General features: G+C 40.5%; 1 protein-coding gene across 19 annotated transcripts in view; it reads left to right on the top strand.

Annotated features, from left to right (window-relative positions):
• Window positions 1–230: 230 nt before the first annotated feature.
• IKZF1 (IKAROS family zinc finger 1) overlaps window positions 231–26,938 on the top strand; it is a 68,775-nt gene continuing 42,067 nt past the window's right edge. For 2 of the 19 annotated variants that reach the window (XM_085537967.1, XM_085537981.1), the window contains exons 1-4: window positions 1,753–2,325; window positions 12,972–13,162; window positions 14,227–14,280; window positions 20,666–20,785. In XM_085537967.1, the coding sequence (XP_085394093.1) occupies window positions 14,241–14,280; window positions 20,666–20,785 (160 nt within the window). In that variant the 5' untranslated portion in view covers window positions 1,753–2,325; window positions 12,972–13,162; window positions 14,227–14,240. The other 17 variants (XM_085537975.1, XM_085537974.1, XM_085537973.1 and 14 more) reach the window with 15 other exon arrangements.

Below are 26,938 nucleotides of genomic sequence, written 5' to 3' on the forward strand. Positions count from 1 at the left end.
CTCCTAAAGCCAGAGCGAAAGTGTGCATCTGCTGCTACACCTTAACAGACTTGCTTGAAGGGGCGTCACAGCTCTCTCTGGGCTGACTGCCCACTGCTGCCGGCAAGGAACTTGCTACGGATAAGACCAAGCTCAGTGCTGCTGTGCTGTACTGCTAGCAATTATCACAGGCTCCAGCCATAACAAGGTCTGTGTCTTGAGAGCTCCTATGGGCTGATGATAAATAGCAACACAGCAACATGCAGAAGATGCTCAACATCTCAGAAAGCCCAATGTCAGCCAGCTCAGCTCATGTATGTCTGGCAACTTGATTCTGACTTTAAAAACTCTTATCAAATGTTTGATGAGAAATTGTGGCTTGTGTAGTGAGGAATCAACACAGGAGCGGGCTCATACCCACTGGCCTTCAGGCCCTATGGAAACTGGAAGGCAGAAGGGACACAAGAACTTCTGAAAGCACAGCCATTCTGAGAAATGTCCCTCCTTTCACTTCAGAGCATCTGGATGGAGTGCATGTATCTGTGGAAATCTGCTGCGTCCTCGAGGCAAACAGGTTCCCCTTTCTGAAGGGTGGTTGCAAAGTTCCCCCTGCCTTTATCTCCTGGTCTCGCTGAGGCAGAGCTCTTGAGTTTCCTAGAGAAAGACACTGCCTGCTTAGCCTATGGTGGCACCTTTTTGTGAATTTTCTCTCTTTCTCCCTTTCTTTCTCTCTCACGTTTGTGATTCTGCAAGTAAAATGCTGCTCTTTCCCTGTGCTGGAACATGTAGAGGTGTTCTGGAATAACTGATAATTGGCTCTGGGTTTCAATCCTATCAGATCTATAAGGTCTGCGTATAAGTTTTGATATGAGGAGCGTTGTGCCCTTCTGCAAAACTGCAGTGAGAAAACATGATGGCTTACAAACTTGGGAAGCAATAGAGTGTACCTGGTTCATCTGAGTGTGACTAGATGCTACCTGGAAAGTGAAGGACACATCTGCAGGGCTTTCCAGAGGGAAGAGGCCTTGAAAGAATCCCCCAGGTGCAGTTTTGTCATTCCTGCTCTAAAAGAAGGCCGGCTTTGCCTTGGGGACCACATTTTACCATTCAGTGTAGAATTTTAGTAACAGACTTCTGTTCTGCAGAGCTCAGAGGGCAGGCCCTGGGCTTTCACATGCTTAAATGCTCACTTAACTGTGCATCTCTGGATGATCCCCTTGAAGTCAGTGAGGTGACTCACACATGTAAAGTTATCGCCGTGCCTAATTTTCTTTGCACTGTGAAAGCGCAGATGAAGATAGGATGTGAGAAAGGAAGTACCATTATCCTCATCTTGCAGATGAGGAACTGAATGAAGCACAGCAAAAATGAGATCCTGCTCCACCACCACAGTGGGTAGACGCGCTTCATCGCTGCGCGTGTGAGTAATCCCCTCCGGGTCCGCTGTGCTCTCTGGACCGAAGCGGGAGCTCTGGATTTCAGCCGCCGCCGTTTTTAAGTAAGTTGCTCAAGTTCCGACCCCGAGCTGTTAGACGAGGGGCGCGCAGGGGCGTCTCTGCCCACTGACCTCCACTCGGGGGACCCCCCCGCCGCCCCCGTCCATGAGCAGCGCAGCGGGCGCGTACCGGCACCGGCACCGACACCTGCGGGCGGCCGGGAACGGACCGGGGGCAGCGCCGGCAGCGGGAGCGCCGCCCGCCCGGAGCTGCAGGTAGCGGGGAGCGGGTGGGTGCCCGTGTGGGGCCGGGGAGAAGTTGCCGGGAGCCCGCCGTGATGCTTCCCCGTGCGCTCCCGTCCTCCCCCGCTTTTTGTTTAAAAACGCCGCGCGCTGGGCTGGGCGAGATGGAGGCTGCTTTGAATGTAGGAGAAGCGAGGAGCTGGCCGAGGTGGGCATAGGCTCTGTCCACGCTGCGCTCCCGCTCGGAGTCTCCTCGCAGCCCCAGCCCTGCCCCAGCCCCATCGCTCGCCGCCGGCAGCAGGAACAGCGGGAGGGAGGCGACACGGGGCTGGGAGCGGCTGGACCGTCCGGGTCGGGGCTGGGGAAGCGGTGTCACTGAGAGCTGGCTGCCTCCCAGAGAGCGGGGCCGCCAGAAGTTCCCTTCCTTGTCTTGGCGCACAGCCTGTCACAGCCGGAGGTTTCCTTTCCCGCTGCTCCGCAAAGTTACCCCTTCTGCGAAGGGGCTGTTTCACTCCGTAGGAAGTATTAAGGAAGATGTGTGTAGTGAGGAACCGCGCGTGTGAAGGAGCGACTTCCCACTGCAGCGCTCGGTGCTAAGGAAACTTTTAATTTTGTGCTTCAAGAAACCTGATCGCTTCTTGGATTACTTTCCTACCTTGGTCTAGAAGGTATGGTAATATGGTAATGCTGCCAGGTGTGGTGCGGAGTGTTCTGCTGACTAAACTTCTGGAAGATGGGATGGTGGTAATACCGTGTCAGTGAGCGGTTGGAGTTTAGGCTTGAAATTACCCTAAAAAACTGACTTCTTGTGCAATGAAAGAATTTTTAGACTAATATGGCCACTGGTTTATACTGGGTGAATGATTGTAAAAGAAAATAATGCTGGCTCTTTTTCCTTTTCTTCTTCTTTTCTTTTCTTTTCTTTTCTTTTCTTTTCTTTTCTTTTCTTTTCTTTTCTTTTCTTTTCTTTTCTTTTCTTTTCTTTTCTTTTCTTTTCTTTTCTTTTCTTTTCTTTTCTTTTCTTTTCTTTTCTTTTCCTTTTCTTTTCTTTTCTTTTCTTTTCTTTCCTTTTCTTTTTTTCTTTTTTCTTCTCCTTTTTCTCCTTCTCTTCTCTTCTCTTCTCTTCTCTTCTCTTCTCTTCTCTTCTCTTCTCTTCTCTTCTCTTCTCTTCTCTTCTCTTCTCTTCTCTTCTCTTCTCTCTTCTCTTTTCTTCTCTCTCTCTGCTTTTTTTTCTCTCTTTTTTCCTCTTCTTTCCTCTTTTCTTTCCTTTTTTTCTTTTCTGTCCTGCATCAAGTCTGCTAACACACAGCACTACAAGTGGCATTTTCAAAGGCTTTGAGGCGGGGATGAGAAGTTAGAATGAGACTTTCCCGACCACATGTTTTTCTTTTCAATAACTGGATGCCACAAATGTTACATCCATATGCATTTACTGTCCAGCACTTCAAAAGAAAAAGGTGGGGGGAGAGGAGATATCTAATTCTGATTCTAATTCACGCATTCACCTTTACAAGTCATTTGCTAGACTTTAATAATCTAGTTCTAAAATTAAAGGCTTTAGTGCATTGTAAGGGCCAAATCCTTTAAAAGACACAGTCTGCTAGCTTCAGTTGACTGCTCACATGCACACTGGAGTACCAAATAGTGTGGCTGTCTATTAAACATTATAAATGAAATATAAAGAAAAACGTGTTTAAAAAAAAAATAAAATACTCTGTTAAAATCCTTCCAAATACTTTGAAAGAATTTGACTGAATTAACTCTGCCGGGGGATGTTGTGGCTGCATTACTGCACTGCTCTCGCCTGGCTGGTGAATTGCACAGCTGAAGGGTTCGGAGTCTTGGTGAAATGGAGAAATTAGGGATGGAGTGGCTTTCTAACATGAAAATGTCATTGCTTTTGGATTTTACAGAGGAAGTTTTTACCCTCAAGTAACTTTGTTTATTCTTTTCCTCCTGTAGTGAGGGAAAAATTAAGATTTAAAAAAAAAAAAAAAAGTAAAAATGGATTTGGTTATGTTGCCATGCAAAAGCTCAACATTCCTCTTTCGAGGTTAATGTAACAGTAGCATACAGTAGTAGTTCATATGCGTTCTCCAAAAGGGGTCATCTCTCCCATTGAGGAGCTTCATTCTAATATCAACACACTTTCCTTTGATTTTTATGACTTTATCCATTTGTTTTATGACTCAATGAAAAACAGGGTATGCTGTTTAGAGTGCAGCATATTTGTTCCCAGCCCTCCCACTCCCCAAAATGGATCCCTCCATCCCGAACAGACCTCTCTCAGGCTGGAGTTATATGTCTGTGTGCCTTACTGCTGTATCAGAGTCTGAAACTTCTGCATGTGGACATGAGAAACTAAGCATAGACCATGTGTTTCCACTGTTAAACTGATAGCTGTCCTTAGCAGAACTGCATGGGGGAAGTGTCCAAACTACTGCAGAGCTCTGCACTTTCCTTAGTTCACATTTCTCTTATTCCAGACTCACTTCCAGCCTTAAAGACTTTCTCACAAATATTACACTTGTTGACTGATTTGAATGTTCTTTATTTTGGGGGAGTAGGGGACAGGCTGGAAAAGGATAAATTAATCTAAAACTGGAACTCAATATACAGCATATTTGAAAATATATGACGAACTGTGAGAGATGTCCTTTAATATGAGGTAAATTGAGGATAAAATGCCAAGAAGAAAGCAAGCTTATACACTGAGTGGGAACGAGAACCATATGGAAGTCAGTGGAAGCACAGTGCTGGTCATCCTCTGGAGCCGGGGTTTCAACCCTGCTGCACTATCTGCAGGAGTCACCCAGCTCTGGGGTATGACTTCCAGGAAAGCAACAGGAAGGCAGTGGCATAACATGGAATTCCACTTACTGCCCTAATTCAGGTGGGAATGAGTGGTGGGCCTCGGTAAGGAGGCTTTGATCTCTTGACCTTAGCATAGGTCTGGGGAGACAGTAAGGGGCTTGCATCCCTCTTTGCCCTTCGGGCTCACGGTGACTAGATGATGCTTTGACATGGGTCCTGTGTGCATTCCCTGTTCCAGCTGAGCATTCCCAGACTGGTTGCCCAACTCCCGGTAAGCAAAGTGAGTCAGTGTGAGTAGTAGTGGGGACATAGTGCTGCCATACACCTGCAACTTCCCACCTTGGCTCTAGAAATAGCTGTACTTTTCATTATACAAGCATCAATGACATGTTTGCCATTTATGCTACATGCAGAGTACAATAAAAATGCAATAGTCTCCTTTTCAGTGTTACTGTAGCAGTTCTCCTTTCCCTTGTGGAGGTTAATACCAAAAACCTGGTTTGCTTGCCACTTCCACTGACTGCATAGCTATGCAGAAATGTAAGTGGAGAATCAATCCACAGAGTTTTACAGCAATGCAAAGCTTGTTTCTCATCATTAAAATTGGATAACTCCAAAATCAAGCCAAAAGATTTCCAGGCTTGTTTTATTTGAGCTTAGGTACTTCTTAGACTATCAGTGCAATCTTACAGAAAACAAGGAAATGGGTCCAGTTTGCATTCAGGCAATGGAAAACAAGGAAGGGCATAATGAATCGAATGCTATTCTGGCAGATCATTTTTGGCAACTTTTTTAAAGTCCAAAGGATATCAAAAGTCGTGGATCGTAGCCTAATTGTGTGGCTCTTTGTCAGGAAAAACTTCCACTGAGGACTTGTGGGATTTTTTAATATGTTTTATGTGTAAAAAGATCTGGGTCCACAGTGAATTTTATTGTTTTACAGTCAAGACTCACATATGTACTTGATTACATTTTGACCAGTCATTATGTTCTACTATTATTAAAAGTAATAGAATTAGACCAAAGAAAACATAATAAAGTAGTAAAATGTAGTGTAGCAATAATGGGGTCTTTAGAAAAAGTTGTTGTCTTTATGCGTGTGAAGAAGGATATGTGTCTGACATCGTAGTGGACTCCCATGGAATTCCCCTTTTCAAAGTGACAAACCATGCGTTTCTAGGAAGTTTAAAATCCCACAGAAGAAAGGTTTGGGAATGATGTTTCCTTCCCAGAATCCTTCTCCCCAAAAACAAAGGGAAATAGAGGCTGCGATGCTGGAAATACATCAATTGGGTTAAATGTATTTGATAGATAAGTTCTAAGGAATGCCAGGAATCGATTATGTCAGTGGAAGGCAAGGACTCCTACAGTTTTTCTAGGAATATGATTTTTGTTAGGTGCCTGAAACTCAGTGCAAGAGTTAGAAGATGAAAGAGCCATTCCTCACGGGCATTTTTTCCTTAATGGACATATTCTGTTTTTTTCCCTGTTGGAGAGATAGAGCATTCAGAGAAAAGTGTGAGTTCCATCTGAGGCCAGATAGGCAGCCTTGATCTCAGTTTCATAGTGATTCTTAAGCAGCACCTTCCACTCATCCAAAGAGGCCATGCATGTCTCACCTCCCCGGTGGCTATCCAGCAAAACTGACTCCAGCTGGGAAATTCCCTGCTTCCAGGTCAGCTGTGATGTGTTGTTCCTAAGCCTGTAATCTGTACATAAACATAACTACAACTTGGACTCAGCAAAACTTGTGTTTGTTCCCTAAATTTAAATAGAATTACATTGGTCCCAGAGGTTACGCTGTGATGTATCTATTAAAAACCCAGCATCTGCCTCACTGTTTTTCTTTAAGACTCACTTTCCTTGATGCTTTAAGCTTGTGGATAAAAGACTGCAGGGTTGTTGCTTTTTTTGTACTGGGCAGGTCACTGCTAACACGGTGCAATGGCTGCAAAGGTAGGTCTTAGTCCTGGAAAGTTCAGCACGTTCTGAACTTTATTTGTGCCACTGAAAATTCATGTGAATGGGACAACACAGGTTTGGGACATGCATGGTGTACTTGTGCTTCTGGTGTAAACGTCTGAGAAGGCCACTCAGATTGCATATTTGGAAGAGCATTTACACTAGAAGTGCCTTTTATTTTTCAATGTGGAGATTGTCTACTACTTCAGCTTTTTAAAGAATATATTCCATATGAGTGATCTAAATTTCTTCTGATCCCAGTTGCTCAGGCTTTTGTAGTAAAAGAGGAACTTCTTTTGTATGATAGGTTTGATTCCTCGCTGCATTGCTTCATTTTTCCACTTGTGTCAACTCACTGAGAACACTGGAGCAATTGCATAATAAAGCTGGAATCATCAGTAGTGGATTGGCTCCAAAATGTTTGCAAAAGCAGAGTGAGTTAACTGAAACATGTAGCATGGAGAAACTTGCTAATTCATTTCAATTATAGTAATTTTAGGAGATATTCTTAGGTTTATTTAGGGGAAAAAAAAAAAAATCACATGGATCTTTAATATGCTCATTCAGGCTGATAATGTCCTTTAATAATCTGTAACAGCTTGAACAGTTTGAAGAGAAATTAGGAAGCAATTCTGAGATCGTGAAGCAGACTTATTGAAACCTCCTATAATTTGGACAAATCAGCTACTGATATATGGTTGGGGATACCTGGCAGTAACAATGTAAAGAGATCCTTTTGTTTTTTTTCTCTATTGCATATTTAGATAGGCTGTTCTGAAGACATCCTGTGCCTTTAAATCACACATACTTATTTAAAAGCATACATAAAGTGCAGTTTTGCATCTGCTCCTTGGTTTCTCTTGAGTGAGAGTTCTGGAAGAATACCCAAAAGCTCATTTGGGTCACTGGAAAATGTGCCACGCTCTTAGACTGAGTGCCTCAATTTCCAGATCTCACTGTTTTTAGTCATTTTATTTATATGATGGAAATGTGTGCATTTTCTCTGTTGTGGTGAAATTATTCCTCTTGTCTTCACTAAAAATCAAGCAAAAAGGTGACAGAGTTTAATGAGTTAATGTAATGTGGGCTTAATTAGGAAAATTACCTCCATATTTTTCTCATATCATGCAACCAATTTTAATGACTGGCTACTATGTGAAAACTTGAAGGAAGAATCTTTTTCATATTTGCAGTGATATCGAGTAATTTGCACACAGTCACTGAAAGGCTTTTTCAGAACCTCCTTTAACTAGGAATTGTTTCCTGAATATAGGTCAGTACAGTCAGATGCTAATAGGATTACATATAGGAAACACATAAATGCATGCAAAATACACTCTTTATCATTTGCTGGTGCTTATACAAAGAATTCCCAAAGAACTGAGAATTATGTAGGATCTCTGAGATGACTTTTCTTACACCCTCACAATTGTTCACTAACATGGAAATTAATTTTACATGCGCCAGACATATAAATGTTTCAAATCTGTACTGTTAGCAGAGCTCTTTTCTTAATCTTGTGTGTTGAATTACAGTGCTTTCTTCATTTTGCAGACAGGAGCTCTCCATTGAAATTTGACTGTATGCTTATAATTGTATTGTCAGTTAATGTAGTTAACCAGAATTTACACTAGAGAAGAGACTGAATAAACTAAACATCTCCGTAGGCTTCACAGAAAGTGCTGAATATGGAATTAATGGAGGAGAGGAATAAAGGGAGAAAAAAACGATGCACTTCATTTAAACACTTTTAGTTTTAAATGCACTTTTTAAAGGACCTCAAGAGTGTTTTTGAAACAGGAGTGGAAAGACACCGATGTGCTTCTTATGAATCTCAGCTCTTAGTTTTCAGAAAGGACCACCTTTCATCTCCGTAGTTATTATTTACATTGGGCAGTGTGATAAGGCGGAAATTAAAAATAGAATTAAAATGATTCTAAAGTAGAGTCATTCACGAGATTGTGAAATGTAGCATATTTAATTTTAATAATAAAGCTAATTATCAGCTGCTTGCTGAGATACTGAACACTTTTAATTGAAGCTAGTTTGTAGGACTCTGGCAATTTTCTTCAACTATTTGCACTGATTATGCAATACATACTACCTTTTTCTCACACATAACAGCCTTCCTGTTTTGTGCCCACTTGTTTGTAGGAGGTCAAAGTTGTATGTGAAGGAAAAAAGCCCACTAAAAAAAAATTAGATTATGTCTTTTTTAAAGTAAAGGAAAGTTAAGGTTAAATTCTTGAACAGGGCTGTCTTTATGCTTCCCCTCTCTTGGTTGTTGCTTCAAAACCATCAGTTTGAGTGGATGTGAGAGGCTTGGTTCTATTAGGTCAAGATGAACTGATGCAATTAGAAATGCAGCTGTACAGTTCTGCACGTAGATACAACTCCCAGCTTAAAAACAAAAGGGTTGATACCGCAGCATATGTACTACTCATTACCTACTTGTTGAGCAAATTCTCCCATCAGATACATTAAGGTGTTACATTCATGCTGTGTTTTCCAGGTTGCAGCCTGGTTTTGCTTTACTTATTTATTTATCCAGCCTCTTCGTATCCTGTGGCTGGTGGAATCGAGGACCCATCTTAGGTGCTTTGCATAAAATTTAGGTTGTAAAGTGGGTTGGGGTTTTATGCTTTTGCTTACTGGTTTGGATTATTGTTTTTAAAAACTGTAGCCTATGTGATTAGGAGCCAATGAGACATGTCAAAGACCACAAAGAGGAGCTCTGCTCTCGCACGAGCACTCGCATAGGGCCAGCTGCTCCAGTGACCTGTGTGAGCGGTCCCTTTTCCTCCTGCCAGGCAGCTTGCACAAGTTAGAGTTTCGAAATCAGCTCCTTCCCCGCTGGGTTTGCCAGCTTGCTTCTTTGTTTTATCACTGTTAACCCAGGGCTAGCACTGCTGAAAAATGCGCGTCCTACTCTCATTCTGTGCTTTCAAAAGCACCTGCAGGACACAAGTAGAAAGTTCTTCTTGTTTCCCACCAAACTTCTCATGTTTTCTGCTCTAAGTCTTTATGTGAAGGTGTATGTGCCCTTGACGGACGTATTCAGGACCAAAGGGTACCTTCAGGGACCTTTCTGATTACCTGGAAAGGCTACGCCTACAAATTGGAAACCTGCAGCAGGGCATGGTGTGCATATGTATCCTCCTCACAGCACCAGAATTACCAGCATATATAGATGGAAGGCCAGCTCTGAGTTAAGGTGTGCTGTACATCAGTCCAGAATAAGTTCACAAATGTCAGAATTTGTAATTTCAAGTCCATAGATGTCATTGTCTTGAGTGTTAAGCCCATCTTGTCACAGGGAAGTCAGTAACTACATAGATGGTGAACAAAGAAGAGTTAACTCTTCGGTGTTGAATTAATTCATCCAATTGAAGTATATCACTGGTCTAAAGAGAGTAGGATTTATAGAAGCACAACATGCTTATACATTTCTTTCAATTGATAAGAAACTGTATTAGTGTTGAGCATTCATTTTCCTAAAAAGGAGGTTCAGTTTTGAATTTGCATTGTAAAACAGGAGACAAAATAATACATTAAGGCTTGCAAATAATTAATTTGGTGCATTTTGAGATTGGGAAAATTTGACCAGGCAATTACCTCATCTTGTGTACAGTCAGGGTCCTAAAAGTTCCTGAAGTCACTTATTTTTGCAATTTGCAATTGGTATAAATAGAGTAGTGCTTCAGTGATTCATGGGGCTTGTTCTAATGCATTCCTAAGAAGTACTACAAGTTGCATTGCAGAACTGTAAGGAGATGCATGGTTTACTTGGGCTCAGGGTTGTGCCAGATCTGGACAAATGCTGAATGATTTAAATCCAAAATTTTTGTGCAATAGTGGTCAGTTAAGTGCTTCCTTTAAAACAAAATCAGCATATCTTCTCAGTTTTAGTGTGTGTTTGTTATTAATTAGCTCAAGAGCTCTGGACTGCATCATTTGATTCTTTTTCCAAAGCATTAGTGTCATCTGTGATCTGCTATTTGAATTGTGGAGATAAAAACATAAGAGGTTTGAGTTCTACATCTGAAAAGACTTGAAGAAGTAGTTTTATACGTTTCTGGAGGGAACTTTGGATATCTTCAAATAAGGGAGCCACCTTTAAATCTTTTTGGATTCCTTAAGAGAAAAAAGATCTGTTATCATCTAGGTGCTGATCCTTTTCCTGCCAGAAATGAGAGCTACACACACTCAGAATCTGAGAGTAAGATTGCTTTGGTCAGCTGTCCACTCATCTTTCGATTTCTAACTTCAGCTCCTAAATTTACCTACTAATGTAAATGGATGTAACTACCCTGAATACAACGAGGTCATAAACGCTTCTTTTGTTAGTAAGAGATTTGATTCTGTAGGTACAACTTAAAATGAAAAATTACAAAGCAATTCTTTTTCTTTCCAGATAGGGTACCCACATGATAAACTTTTCCTAAAAAAATAAAAAGAAGACGAGACATATCAAATAAATAGTGTGGTACAAATCCTGACATCCATACAGGGGGCTCTTGTGCTTTTCTCATGGTTGATGACAATGTTTTGACTAATTCTAGAGCAGAGGAGGAAAGTGAGGTCATAGAATCTTATAGAATCACAGAATGCCTTAGACTTGAAGGGACCTTAAAGATCTTCTAGTTCCAGCCTTCCCTTGTGCTCCCCCCCTTCATGGTCAAGGTTACTACTATGGTTTCCTATTAATAGATTAGCCATGCCAAATTCAAAGAAGTAAATTCTGCTCTTAAAATTTAACCTGAGTCGTGTTAGGTCCGAGTTCAATTTGAAAAACCCTTCAGAAGTCACAGAGCCAAAAATAAACACACTATTGTCATTGTTAAATTAGAGGTGGGGGAATGCCCTGTCATATTTTCTTTGCTGATACAGAGTCTGCACAAAAGGTAGCTGGGATTTCATTGGTATTTACCAGATGCAATAAAATACTATACTGTAAGAGTGTGACTTTCCCCTGTGAAGGATTCTGCAACCTTTAGGAATTTTTAAGTTTGTTTGTTTGTTTGCTTAGCACTTGTGGATTTTCATCTATGAAACATAATTAATTATTATAAATAACCTTTAGAGAAAAAAAAATTTTCCTACTCAGTTTTCCACCATCTCTATTTTTCTCTCCATGTCTCATCTCCAGCAAAAGGAACCGTTTTGCTGAATGCCCTAATATCATTTATATCAACTCTGAAGTCATCTCTTACATAACTGAGGGTATCAGTTTTTGGACAGGCAGTTGTCCACTTTCACAGAAATCAGGCCAAGAAGTATTCCATTAAAAACCAAAATCTGACTTCATTTTACCTCAGCTTACCTCATCATTTAAGAACTGGGGTGTGTTTTCAGACAGAAGCATGCTGCCTAAGTTGCAGAAATGCTGAATGTACAGCCAAGAGCAGTAGGTTAATTTGAGAACACTGAAATGGACTGATGGCTTTTAAAAGCCCTCGACAACAAAACAAGAAGAACAAAAATGGCAAACACTTCAAGATTTTTACTCCCAGCCTTGCCAAAGCCCTAGCAAGAGGGAAAAATGGGTGCAGTAGGAATCAGATGTCCTTCAGGGATGTGATTTCCTTCTTGTGGATATTTTCTTGGGTTGTTTGCTTTAGTTGGTTGACGTTCACTGTACTCTATAGAAAAATATGTAGTAATCAATTGATTAAGAGCATCCAGGTGACCCTCACAAGCAGTAATAAATGCATGGGCTTTCTCCTCTTCCTCCCCCCTCCCCCCCTCTCCTCCCCTCACCACCACCATTGTGTTCACTCAACACATAGACTTGTGCTATACCACCTGCCGTAAATGCATTTTATTTCCAATAACCAAGCAGGCTATTTTGAAGGAAGGTACTGGGTTCTCCCTCTTGCAAGAGAAACTGCTTTTCCTACTGACAACTTCTACTTTAAAATGGACCAATTGAAAGCTCTTGATTATGATAAGAACTGATACAAATTGTTGAGTAGTAGGTGGCTTTTTGCATTTTGCATGGCTGGAATCATTTCTGAGAATTACATGTGCGTGTTAAACAAATTGTTTTATCTGGAATTAAAGTTGAAGACCAGAATAAAGCAAACAAAGCATTACTGAATATTAAGTAGTGCTACAGTACATTCTGTGAGAATTCTGATCTACTTTTGCCAGCTCTATAGGCAAAAACCTGTTCTGCAACCACTCCATCTGTAGTCCTGAAGTTTCCACTCCCTTGTTAGGAAAACCCATTGTGGATCAGATGAGGGAAGATAGCTTTTGCAAGGTGGTTCAGCAGTATATTGGTTCTGAGTTATCCTGCTGCCATTCAGAAGTAATGAGGAGACTATAAAGCGTAGGTGACCAATATGTATGACTGCTGCTATTGCACTTCTCCACTGCAGTCTGTTAGGTAGCATACAGAAGACTTGGAAAAAGAATAAAGAAATCACGCATGCTGGGCTAAATTCGTTAGGATGCCCTCAGCACCCTTTCTGTAGGAACCCAGGCCACACCTTCCTCTGCTTCCAACTGTGAAGAAAATGCAATTTTATTTCAGGAAACATGGCTGATGAGGGATGTATCTTGGTTTGAAGGAACGGAACAGAGCCAACTCCTCTCTTGGTGGGATGTGAAGTCAGTCACGTCTGGCTCAAGCTGTGACCTAGCACACCACAGCTCAAGAAGTGCTTACAGGGTTCTTCCCCTCCCCACCTGAGGCCACTTCAACTGCCCGCACCATGATTTGAGGTCAGGAGCAGGTTGTGCTGGGACTACCTGCTTTAGCAACACGTGTGTTATCTGCATGGCTACCAGCTGTCCGCGGCCGGTGTTTGGGGCCCAGGGCCCACAGCAAACCTGAGTTTTATTTCTACCCCACTAACCCTCTGCCTGCTTCTCCCTGGTGTTTGTGGTCACTGGTCGCTCGCTCTTCGGAACATGGTGTGTCGCAAGAGGAGGGCAGGAGCTTCCCAGTATGACTTACCAAGCGGTGGAGCCAGCCATCTGTCAGCAAAACAGGAAGGCCTGGGTTCCCTTTCTCTCCTGGGCCTGTTTCGCTATTTTAGGGAGCTGTACTTCTCCCTGCGTAACGCCAGGCCAGTGTGGTCTGTAGGAAGGGCTCCTGGACGAGAGAGGGGCCCACGCCTGAGGCTGCTGTTCTGCCCATCTGCTGCTGCCTGAGGTGTATTCATTATTAATGGAGGTAGTGGCAGTTGCTGCTCAGATATGCAGCCCTGCCTGGGTAAATGAGACATTCTTCAGCAAATTGCTTCGTTTTTTGATTGCTGATTGTACGCGTGTCACCAAGCTGACTCAAGGTTCATCGATGCATGCTCAGTAAATTAGAAAGAACATAACTATGGATCAACCAAGAGAATGAATTCTGTGCCTACAATGACCCAGGGCCATTTAATTTTCTGCTTAATTTTGTTGCAGTCAGTTTGCATTTTGGGTTATTATGCAGTGGGAAATTAACAATAAATAACAAATTTGGTCCTCCTGTGCTTGTAATGATATTTTTATAAATCTTTGTAATGCTGTTTTTAAAAGGATCAAGGTCTGTGCCAGTCTGATACTCCAGAAAGTATGCAGGGAGGAAATAAAGAGAAAAATACATTATTCTTCCCAGATAATCTTATAGTTAAATAGCAAAGGGCTTTTTCTTTTTCTTTTTTTTTTTTTTTTTTTTTTCTTTCCCCTTCTTTCTCCTTCTGTGTGTGTTTGGGGGGCAGAGAGGGGGAGGGAGAGTCTTCTTGTGTGTGTGGATGTGTGTCTTATTTTGCATTAACTTAAGGCTTTTCCTCTCTTCTCAGATAACCTGAGGAAAATGGAAACAGATGAGGCTCAAGATATGTCCCAGGTTTCAGGTGAGGTCCTTAATGAATACATTATAAAGAAACTCCTGAATTCCTGCTCATCTTTCTAGCACAGTACAATGTTTTTCTTCTTGTCAATAAAAATTGCTTTGGGTCTTTTTTAAAAAACAGAGTGGGAATTGAGATATAATTAATGATATCACTTAATATCAAGCTCAACGGTGCATGGATTTTCTAAAAGGAACCAGGTAAATAAAGAAGTCAAGGGAATATAGCAGCATAGAAGTAATTTTACATTAAACCTTTGGTAGTATATCCCTGAAGCGTGGTTAGGTTCACATTTACATTCTTTCTTTTGGGAGCAAAATTCTGATTGTTACAAAATAAATATAGAACAAACAGAGTTTCACCAGATGAGGGGGAGGGCAAATACTAATTAAAAGCAAACAAACTTTATTTACTACATAGGGTTATTTGACTTTTTCCAAAGATTCTCAAACCAAACAGAGGACTGATTGACATGAGGCTTTAAGCTCGTAAATGCTGTTGTCCAGAATGATAATAGTTTTGAACCTGCTTTAGCAGGGGGTTGGAGTAGGTGATTCCAAAGGTCTATTCCCACCCTACGATTCTGTGATTTTGAGAAATGTATGAAAAATTAGGTTAAGTTTCTGAAATTTGACCTGTGGTGGTATGGATAGGATTCTGCAGTCCCATATTGATGTTCCTATGGGGAGTTTTATTCTTGATTTACTGGGAAACAGATTCCTTAGCAGATTGGTACTGTAACTTAGCAAAGCAAATATACTAATACCTCAGTGCTTCAGCAGCTGAGAAGGGGTAATTAGTCTCTCTCCCAGTTTCCTTAAGTTGTTAGCAGCTGCAACAGTTAATGGCTTTCAGTTTTCACTTTTAGTGTTCGGTCTGGAGCCCTGTTCACCGAGGCCTCATTCCGGCGCCACACTGGGCACATGGATCTTTTTTGAGAGAGAGCTCTTGGGCTCTCAGTTTCAATACCTAGAGGCCAACTCTAAGAGATTGTGAAGGTCCTGATCCAGTGTGGGTGGCCATGCTGAAATATATGAACACAGTTTTCTCTCTTTTTCCCCCTTCCCTATAAAAATGTTCGGGATTTTCCACAAAAATTGGAACACAGAACTTTTAGAGTCACCTGGAAACTGAAAATCAGATACATTTTCCATGAGAAAGAACCGCAGTATAGTAGTCCTTCATGCTAACAGACGATTTTCAGCTAGGTTTGGTGTAGGAAAGTTGTTCCTATTAAGCCCTGTGGAAGCATGCTGCAATCCCCTCATCAGTTAACAATTTTGAAATGACAACTGGTTATTCTTAATGTCAGTGTTTTGTTGCAAGCTGGAACAATTTGTAAATGAAATAAAGCATGTCCTGTGCCTTCTGTCTTTGAAGCACGAGTGACTCCGGCAGAAAAAGCAGTGAGATTTTAATGCCATATCTCTTTTGTGTGGACAAAGCACTGGATCTGCTCAGAGCATTGAGGCACATAGTGGTTTAAGCCCAGCTATTCTGCATGCTGCAGAAACCCTTTCCTGCTCATGTGAGCATCTGGGGCCAGGAGCTCTGATCTCTTCTTCCTGTGTGGCAGCGCATACTGCCTGGGATGCCCACAGTTACCTAGATGGCATTTTCACAACAGCAATAATGCGAGATGCACGCTTGCTGCCTCTTACTAGCACATTATACTTTTGCTTGGATGTGAGGAGAAGATGTGTGGAAGATGTTAACTAGAGTCTAGTGAGGTCGTTTGGCCTTCTTTACTGTCTGCCTCTCTCTGAGAGGAAAGATATGCAGGAAACTTTGCAGTGTGAATGTTTGTGTACATTTAAATATGCATATATGTATATAGTTTGTAACCTTCAAAGTTTTCCAGAGTTTGAACCAATGTCATGCTTTGCTGAAACACTTTAGAATTTCTACCAAATAATGCTGATGAGAATAGTAGTCTTCTGTAATTAGGGATAGTTCTCCTTAAAAAAATAAGAATATCAGTGCGAGAGGAATTGTACCTCTGACAAAAGACATAAACCTGTATGAACTCTTCCTGCCCTTCCTGACACTGAGCTGCTGATAATTTCATCTGTTACATTCTGTGAACAGATGCTGTATTGGACTTTTAGCTGGATATGTGAATAAGTGGACAAAAAAAGAACTTGCAAATATACTTACATATATTATGAACTCAGCCTTCTGTTTGTCAAATTCAGTTCCACAGATAGTGTCTCTTACTGGACCTTAAAAGTAGAGGCTGTGAAGATACAGAGATGTTACTTCTTTTTCATAGGCTGGCAGATCCAAAAATGAGACTCCCCCCCCCCTCCCCTAGTTCTCTTCCTGGTATTCTATATGCTTCTAGGATGCTTCCTTGCATGGCAAGGGAGCTCTACTCTGCATTGGGAACCAGTTAAGACAATTCCACAGTTTCAGGAATGTGGGATTGTCATGCCAGATGAAAAATACTCCTAGTTGTTTCTCCTCCTCTGTGAGTAATGCTCATCGGATGTAGAATATTTTCTGAGCCTATGGAATTAGGTGACTTTATTCACCAGCACACTTGGTTATGCCCTTAAAAAAAAAAAATTGAACTGGTTTTCTATTTTGCTTTGTTTTGTTTTGTTTTTTTCCTTAAGCAGAAATAAAATAGGTCTCTAGAAACAGTCTTCATAGCAGAGAAGTAGTGATTTGCCACCATGCTTTATGCAGCTGTGGCTGACTCAGGTGTGGCAGTGGTGAGCCAGGCCAATAGAATACACAGCTCACGTGAGTGAGCCAAACCCCACACGTGCACAGGCAATTCCCACTTCTTGGAATCCAAGCATCATGTGCTCCTAGAGGAACTGAAATACTGCATGACCACCTCAGAGTTCACAGTTTTTATTCTTCTCCTGAAAGCAATATTTCATGAGGCAAGCAGTTGCAGTTCTGAAATGAGGAGAGAGCTGACATACATTTAACCAAGCAGTATCCGGCACCCTTAGAAGAGAGTCAGAAAACACAGATAATATCTCACTTAACAAGCAGTATTTTTCCTGCCTTTTTTTTTTTTTTTTTTTTTTTTCCTCTGTGTTCTAGGGCATAACAGTTAAGGAAGCTGAAAAAACAGTACATATGTTTCCATGTTTAACAAAAAAAAAAAAGCCTCCTCAGCACCTGCAAGGCTGTGCCACACTTTGCAAAAGCAGGAAGAAGAGTTTTGCATTTGAAATTCTTGCTAGACTCTGGGAATGTGTAAATCATTTTATCCTGTGCTGATGTCTATCACCTGAATATTGGCTCCTGTTCCAGGGTGACTGTTTCTTCATTTGCCACAAGTTGGAGATTCCATTAGAGAAAATGGGAGATTAACTGGGTTCTGACTCTCAGCTAGAAAATCTATATATTGCTGTTCTTGTTTCACTGCTTTTTAAGTGGTTCCAGTACTCCCATACAAAACAACTAACTCTCAGGAGTTAAATGAATCCAGCATTCCTCTGTGGAAGAGTAGTGAACTAAACTTCAGTAAGAAATCCTGTCCTGGCTTTCTTTTCGAGAGCTGTAGTTTTATCAACGCAATTGCACCACATGAACTGAAAAGCTTCCACAATGAAGTGAGGCTGTGAAATCACCACAAGACATGCAAACTTAGATAGGAATAAGGGAAGCATAAAGCCTTACTGGCTTGGACACTTTGTTCCCTTTCCTCGTGTCTCTACTAGGTGCACACGGCACAGATGAGGAAACTGAAGTACAGAGGAGCTGAGTAGATATGTTACGAGGCACCACAGATAGGCTAGGCCATACTGTGAAAATTTTCATACAGGGATGGCAGTGTTTGGAATCTGTCTTTCAGAGCTTCAGCATGAATTGGGGCAACGTGTCACATGGGCTGCTTATGAAGCTGCTTGCATTTGTGACTTAGCTAAGGGCACTGTCAATCAGTAGCAGACCCAGAAACAGAACTTCAGCCCTATACCTTCTCTGTCTTTTACATTTTCCTCACATGGCTCTTTTTAAAGGTAATATTAATAATAAACAGACAAACAACAACAACAATAAACAACTACAAAACATCACCGGAGATTAGTTTATGATTCACTTATTACCTTTGAGCAAAAATATATCTATGGAAAAAAATTTTGATCTATTATGTGACATTTGAATGATTTCTCCCACTATTTGCTACTAGCTTTTTTGTATTTTTTTAGCTCTGTCCCTTTGGCCGGTTGTTATTCCGTACATGCTTGTTAGAAAGTAAATGGGAAACTTTTCCTCCTTTTCCTTGCCCCCTTTCCATTTCTAAATTCATTGGCAAAAGGATGTTAGTGAGATTGCATATCTATCAGATTACCATGCAGAAGTGAACCTATCATGGTTTAACAATTTAGATGTAGTTAAGGCATGAAATATGAATATCATGCTCTAGAATCTAAAATGCAGACTTCAACAAAAGTATCTATTTTAAATCAAATGCTTTTACCCTGCCGTTTTGCATGCATGGATTTCTATATCGTATGTAGCATGAAGTAGTCAAATGATGGGAGATGAGTCACTAAAGCCAAGTTTGCTAAGTTTTCTTAGCTGCAGTTTCTTCTGAAGAAAGAAGACCTGTCCTACCAGGTCTGTGAGGCTGATTGATGCTATCTGGGTAACAAATGGAAGGTTCATGTTTGTTTAGTAAATGTAATTTGTTACCATAAACTATAAAAGTACTAATTTAAAAGAAGGTTCATTTTCCAACAGACTTGTCTTCAAAACATTCTCCTTCGCTTTCTTATTAGGATGCTCAACTACATATTAATATTGTTTTGGTTTTGTTTTCTGTTCGTAATCTGATATCTCTGATACTGTATATATGTGTTGGTAGCCATTAGAGTCTTAAGATTTTTAGGTAGTGTGTTCTTCTGAAACTAAGCTAAGTCAAAGTGTCAATTTTCATTTGTGTAACTGGGAGCATGCTTTGCACTTTGGAAGTTACAGATGGTTTTTGACTATTATTATTTAACATTTTTCCTTAAACTGGGTGTAGTGCCAAGAGAGCTGATTCTGATCAGACTGCCTCTTACTCTCAGATTAGCATTCTGGATTTTTGTTTGATTGATTATTTATTTATTTTTACTGGGGAGAGAGCTGAAAAGCCCAGAATATTTCTGCTGTCTCTCCTCCTATCTATAAAATATACCTCAGTTTGAAAGGCATGGGACCTGCATCAGTAAAGCTGCTGGAAGTTCCTTAAAATTCCTTAATCTCATAGAGATGAAATTTATTTTCCTTTGTTGTGAAATTCCCATTCCTTCTTTTTCATTTACACAATCCACGATCACTGCTGCACTCATTTTCAATGGGCATTATTCTGTCCCTTGAAGAATACAGCTGGAGATGGAGGGAGCCTTATTAAGTCACTCAGCTCATCCCTCTGCCTATGTGTGACTGATCCGTGGTGGTCCTCAAGTCCTCTGGATGGACAGCATCAGTTGGTTCCACCTAGCACTGCGCTCACCATCTCCTCTCAGTGACTGTTCCACATTCTGATAGGCACATCATTAAGAAATGCAGTTATTCACTTAATAAATTCATTTAAACCTATATTTGTGCACCTTAGCAGTGATTTTCCCTCACTGTTACCCTATTTTCAAATAACTAGAGGTGATCTTCACAGAAGGCTTACAGCCATCAGAGAAAGTTAAGTATCAATCAAACTGATTTCTTCTGCAATACTTAGTATGTGAAAGACACAGAGGTTTGTTTCCTATTTACAAACATGAGATCAAAAAACCCTTGAAGTTATGTTTTGGCTGACCACTGCTAACTGTATGTGTTTGGGGAGGTCCCAGCAGCTGTAGGCACTTGATTATTTGTAGGCAGAAGGACAGCCAAAGCCTGATCTGTGGGTATTAGTGAAGCTTGATGAAGTTTTAATTGAATTTTTAGCCAAAGGTAAAATTTCATTCTTTGGGTAGTACTGTTAGGTGTCCAAGAGTCCTGGTGGGTTAGACTTGTTAGACCATGTTGTTGAAGCCAAAATGGAGGTGCACTCTAGAAGCTTTTGCAGAAACAATGACCATTTGATACCCTTTATATTCTGTCAGTCTGTGTTGGCTTAACTGAACCAGATGACCAGAGCAGCCAAAAAGCATCCAAAAAAAAAAAAAACAAAACCAAAACCAACCAACCAATCAAACAAAAAAAAAACAACAAAAAAAACCTGTGACCGTGTATCCAGTTATCAGTAAGCTTGAAGAAATCCTGGCCACACTTTCTTTTCACAGCTGCAGTTAGCTTTGGTCCCAAAGACAGCATGCTTTTGGTAGTGTAATTGATTGACTATTTTTTTGTTCAGTTTTATTTGGTTTGTGGTTCCTCTTACGGTCTTATTTGAGAATGAGGCTACTTGATGATTCACCAATGCTTTCTTCACTACTAGGAAAGGAAAGTCCTCCCATCAGTGATGTCCCAGATGATGCAGATGAACCTATGCCTGTACCAGAGGACCTTTCTACTACTACTGGAGGACAGCAGAGCGTTAAGAATGAGAGAATCTTGGGTAAGATGAATAAGTTCACTCTCAGAAGTATTACTCAAATTAGTGTTAAACAACTTTAAAGTATGTGGGTATACAAACAGGTCCTATGCCTTTTCATCCAGTCTATCAAATGATTACTCAAGTGTTTGTGTTTTTCGTGCAACCTTCTCTTTGGGGAGAGCATTTTGAAGGACAGCAAGCCTTTTCATCTGCAGAGAAGTTAAGGAAAACTCCAATTTATCTTTTTTCTAAAGCATAACTGACTGCATAGTGTTCCCCCTAGGAAAGGTTGAAGGGAAGTGAATGAAATACACAATTCCAGGGAAAAATTGTATGAATTCAGGTCTGACTCCCAGAATGCTGGAATGCTTTGATCAATACCCTGTGCAACAAAAAGTACTACAAGACAGAAGTGTCTATTAAAATGCCTTTGTTTATCTGCAAGTAAAAATACTGCTCATCATTTTTACATTTCTGTTGTAAGAATGAAGTTCATGGTAGAAGACTGCTTGCAGAAAGATTGCAAATGCCTTTACATGTTTATTGTCTAAGGAAATACAATAAAGGATGGTAGGTGGATGGGGAGGCTGTAAAGGCAGTATAACCAAGTCAGGGTAGTACAGCATCTTAGAATAGAGCCTGCTTCCAAACTCCAGCACTAACTGGTAGATAATGCAGCAATTTCTGTAATTTTAGTTTATCTCTTGATCCTCTTTTTCTAAAAATGTGAGTGTAAAGATCATCTCCTACATCGATAGGGACATGCCAATGAACAAACTATTTTAAAAATCACTTAACTAGTTATTTTTTTCCTCAGTCTGTAGCTCTTTTGACAAAATCCTCCCTATTTTGCTTGTCAATCAACTTAGTTCAGTGAGTTGATGAGTACCCAGTACAGTGACTACACAGTAGCTAACCCTACAAAATAACCCAGCCTCGATAAAAAAATAGCAATATTTTTAAAACTCCCTTGTCCACAACTGAATAAACACGGGATTTTGGTTGCACTGAGCATACTTCACATCACAAATACAGATAATCAGCAACGCTGAAGTTTACATTTTTTTCTTCCAGTTGTTCATGTATATATCATTATAAGCACATACTAAAAGTTACTGTAATAAACAATTCTATAATTCTATGATTCTATAAATGAAGGAGAGCATTTTATATTTGGCGTCCTAAAATAAGTTCAATCTCTCACTCTTATTTGCTTTACTACACACACTCAGCAATAAGAAAGATTTTCCTTGTCCTTCAACATTTCTTTAACAAACATTTTCTCCAGCTCTTTGGTTTAGAAGGGTACATCCTGTAGTGAGATACTGATACAGTCAACAGAAAGCACAAACATTCATAGCATTCTGTTTTATGAATAATCCTAACTGTAAGTTTCAACTCCAACACTTGTCATGTTTGTCTTTTCTGTAAAGCTATGTATACTTTCACCTCTTCTGCTCTATTGTCTAGTTCTAATATGACTTTTTGAAAAGGGTATACAGAAAAAAATATGTTCTCTTACTTAAAATAGATCTGAACATGTTCAGCAAATATATTGTGATCTTTATGATTTCTATGCACATTTTGGATCACTGTCAAATCAGTTTATTAGGGAAAAAGCAGTGCTTTGAGAAGGGCGTTTGACCTGTATGATCCCATGTATCAGGGAAATATCTTTCTATGCTGGCAGTGGTACAGCAGTGCAGGCAGGCTTTGTGTTCCATCCATTGTTGCCATCTCTAAGTCCTAGGTTCTGTTTCTCCTCTCCATTTATCACAAAACTTAGATAGAAAATAAATTTCTGAAAATGTAGTTTGAAGAGTGGTATCTAGGAAGAGGACACACACTGATACTACAGAGATCTTACAGCTGGAAGATAGGCTGTGGCCTATGATAACCAACAGGCACTGCACAGTGGCAGATATGGGCAGACAACAACAGTTTTTCTTTGTATGCAATTTCTAATGTCCCATATGCTTCTGTCTTGAAAAGGGAGTCCCCTGTGCATGTTGTATTTCAACGTATGATTTGAATACATTCCATTTGTTCTGCAGCGCCCTAAAAGACAAGCTCCTCTAACTATATGCACCGAGAAATGTTCATTTGAATCCAGTCTTTATAAAATAGGACCACTAGGATCTGGAGCACTTTTTGTACATGTAGTGCTGTAGACATAACACTGGAAATTGCAGTTTTCTTAAATGTGAAGAGTAACTGCCTCATCTTATTAAAATTAGGTGAGAAATCTGTTGTTAACTTTAATCAACATATAAGATATGTTCAAATGACTTTTTGCTTACCCAGATTTGAAGTAAATCTTCATAAAAACTTTAACCTTAGTGTCAAAAGCTTAATTATTTTTTTCCATCAATTTAGTGGTTTAAAGGTCAAAGATTAGTGGAAATAAAAGTGTTATTTTGTTTGTCTGTTTCTTTTTAAAGAAAGACAGACTTCAGCTCCTTTCTTTCTTCTTCCAGCTCTAGACTTAACAATTGAACTTTTGGTGCTGTAGACCTGATAAAGAGAACTATCCAAAACATCTTTCCCCTTTGAGTGAAGGCGTAGTAGATTTCATAAATTAAAATACTGAATTTACCTGCCAGTTTTTTGTGGGGAACCTTCAGTTTTTGTTAGTCTCAATTTAAATGACCAGAGAGGACACCAGTTTAATTTATGTTTAGATGTTTAGATGTTCATTAAATGTATGTTTTGAGTTGTGATGCAGTTGAGCTCAAGATGTGGATTGCTTCTGACCAGTAAACAAATGATAAATGGGCTTGACAAGATCGTTTGTGGAACCAAGTCATCAGCAGCTTTTAGTAATACCCCTATGAAGCACAACAAAGCAGAAGCCTATTAAAGAAAAAGTATTCAGGTCACTGCTACCTCTCTTCATTTTCTTCATGAGTTTGCTATCTTTTTAATGTTGTAAATCCCAGAATACTGTTGTGTGTTGAGCAGCTTCCTCTTGCAAATTTTATTTCTGCTGCTCTGTCCACTAAATTTTCATTCTTTCTTGCCGTCTTCTTCACCCTAGGTTTCCTTCTCAGACTTATCATTCTGTGATTCTGTGTTTATCTGGACACTACAGGGCCACGTGCTCTACACTGAAGTGTAGATTCAGTTGTTCTAGAAAACACAGTAATACTTTCAGAAATGCAACAGTTAGATTTTTGAGGAATACACACATAAAAATACTCTTTTTTACCATCTATGTTGATCTTTGATGCTCCTTAATACCTTCTGAACTTCTGAGCTATTTAGAAATAAACATCCAACTGAAATTCTATTCCATTATTTCTTTGTAGGTTATTTTAAATGAGCAGCTGTATTTCCTATTTTAGCCTGTAATGCAGAAGCTGATGTGAAATATCTTCTGATGATTTCTACTGCCTCTGTTCAAGTTTCAGGTTAAATGTTGCGTGCATCTTTTGTGGATAATCAGTATTGAACATCCTGTGTGTGGTAAATGGTTTCAATTTAGGACTATTTCTGCTTGGGGACTGTATCCTAATTCAAGCCATGTGTGGGAAGCTAAGTCAGCGAGCTATTACTCAGACCCTATTTAATGCATAAAGAGCTACCTGTTGCAGTAGTAATCCTTGTCTGAGAAGGTAACCTGTTTGTCCATAACTGCTCATACCATATCTAACCATTGATGGATAAATGAGAAAAAGCTATCTCACTGTTTCAGTGGACTTAGAAAGTAGCTGTGGGCTTAGGACATCAACATTTCTGCTCTGGCATCTGCGTGATGTTGAAGATGACCATTTGGAATTCCAATGTATAACTCATGGGTTTCTAGTAGAAAAAGTGATCATATCTTAGTCACAGATTACAGCATAGACCTGGAATGCACAGATAGATAGTCTTCTTTTTGAGAGGAGGTAGTGGGGACGGTTCATCTCACAAAATGGGCTTGAAACTGTTGGATAACTGACAGAGGTACCCAATGTTACAAGCCAAGGTAGTCCTGGACATCAGCGCAGGACAGAGATGATTAATGTATAATTAGAAACTATTTCTTTAAAATCCAGAACACTAGCAAGGTGAGAAAAGTTCAAAGGGAAGAGCCTTCTGACACATACTCCTCTAGAGCAAGCATCATTGGGAACATGGCATTGTTGTGACATCTTGAGGTTTTCCCTCTTGCCATGGGCATTTACATGTGAGAGCCTGTACCAGCAGCTAGTTACTGGTGCAGACAAGTGTCCTTGCTCTGAACTGCTTTACTTCCTTAAAAGGAACTCAAGCATTCGAGAGCAAGGACACAAGCACTTCAAAGGGCCACCAGACCAACCACAACAGTTTGCCATTACATCAACATACTGCAACCTATACAGAGCTGGGCGGAGGCAGAGTAAAAGTGTGGAAAGGCTGAAGACAGAGGGGGGAAAGGAGAAAAGCCAAAAGGGGAAGTGCCCCACCCCAGCTTGCAAAATTGGTCCCCTTGTTTGAGAGAGGTCCACCTTGAAGTTCTCCTTGAGCTTTGGAAGGGTAGGGAAATGGGCTGAGGAAAAGACTGCCAGAGCAAAGAGGCTTTGGGCACCTTCCTGTGGGAGCTCGCTGGCTGTGAGGGTAATATGTTGTGTAGAAGCAATAAAATACCTGTGTGACATGTATGTGCATGGACATATAATTATTCAGAGAACTAACAGAACCTGGAGAGCTGTGTAATGTGCTTTGCTTGCTCAGATTCTGGACGTACATCTTTGTTGCTCAAAGGTATGAAAGTCTGTAGGAGCTTATTAGCCTTTTTAAATAACTGCTGATAAATCCTCACCTAATGTAGTTCTACCAGCCCTGAGATGGAGTGAAAACTGTCTTCAGGATATTTTGGGGAGCATTAAGAACAGTATTTAGAGTACTCCACTCTCCACAATGAAAAAGTCTCCTCAGTCTGACTGAGGAGATTACTGAAGGAATTGAAATACTTGTAACTGAAGTATTTTAGGAACTTTTAGAAATAGAGAAGTTAGGAATCTCCCTTCTCATTTGGTCTGAAGCTCCCATTTCTAGCTCCAAAGTGTCAGTCTCTACTATGAACTGGGTATTCTGTGCTCTAAGATCCTGTCGTGGGTTACCTGGTTTTGAGTGAGGGATATTTTTGTCAGGTTTATTTTTCATGCAGATCTCTTCTGGAAGTTTGTATAGAGGAGGATAGCGTGGTGTAGTGGGAGAAGGCACAAAGCAAATTTCATGAATGCCCTTCTGTATTTTCTGTGTGATATAAAGTATGTGCCAGTCTACAAAGATGTGCTTTGCTGCACGTACTGTGAAGAAATATGCAAGAGTGGGACATATGCATAATGTGGGACACATGGGGGCCATTGAAAAGCCATGCTGACAGAGCCAAGCTCTGCTCTATATAATAACTTAAATATAAACGTGTTTAGATGAGCACTGACCAACACTGTCAGCTCCATTTCTTCCATGCAGTCTTCCAACCACTCTGCCCCAAGCCTGTACTGTTGCCTGGGGATGTTGTGGCCTAAGTGCAGAACCTGGCACTTGGTCCTATAGAATTGCTCAGGTTGGAAAAGAGTGAAATTGAACTTCATCCCATTGGCCTAAGCCCAGTATCCAGCCTATCCAGATCCCTCTGTAGGGCCTTCTACCTCCAGGCAGATCAACACTTCCTACCAAGAACAGATTTGCTTCTAAAAATTTCTGGTTTTTTTGTTTGTTTTTTTTTTTTGCAAGGAGTTTTTCTACTCCTCATCCATTTGGTAGAAGTATGGCTTCTGTTGCCACTGTGTAGCAACATAATGTTGCAGTGGATTATGAAGCTATTAATATATTTTTCCTTATTTCTCCAGAGCTGTTTAATTTGTTACGCTGCAGCCAATTCCAACAGTGCCTACTGGGTGCTGCTGTAATTTCGGGGAGGTACATCAGTGCCAAAGACAGGGAAAGCTCTGCAAGTTTTATTTCTTTGCGGTTGAGAAAGCAGCAAGTGTTTGAACTGGAGACATGCAGAATGTTTAGCTGTGTGGCTTTTAAGTACGGATACTGGGCCTGCTGATCTAATCTGCAGTTAAGAGGAAGTTGTATTTATCTGAACAGAAGAGATGTGCCTCAGAGATAAGCCCCTTTCTAGCTCAGGAGTTAAAATTATCTAGCAGGATCTCAGCCATGGCTGCAGCAGAATTCAAAAAACTCAGAGCTTTGGCT

This window comes from Coturnix japonica, chromosome 2, assembly GCF_054131305.1.
Source record: "Coturnix japonica strain WE chromosome 2, WE-NBRP24, whole genome shotgun sequence".
In the NCBI taxonomy this organism is placed as follows: Eukaryota; Metazoa; Chordata; class Aves; order Galliformes; family Phasianidae; genus Coturnix; species Coturnix japonica.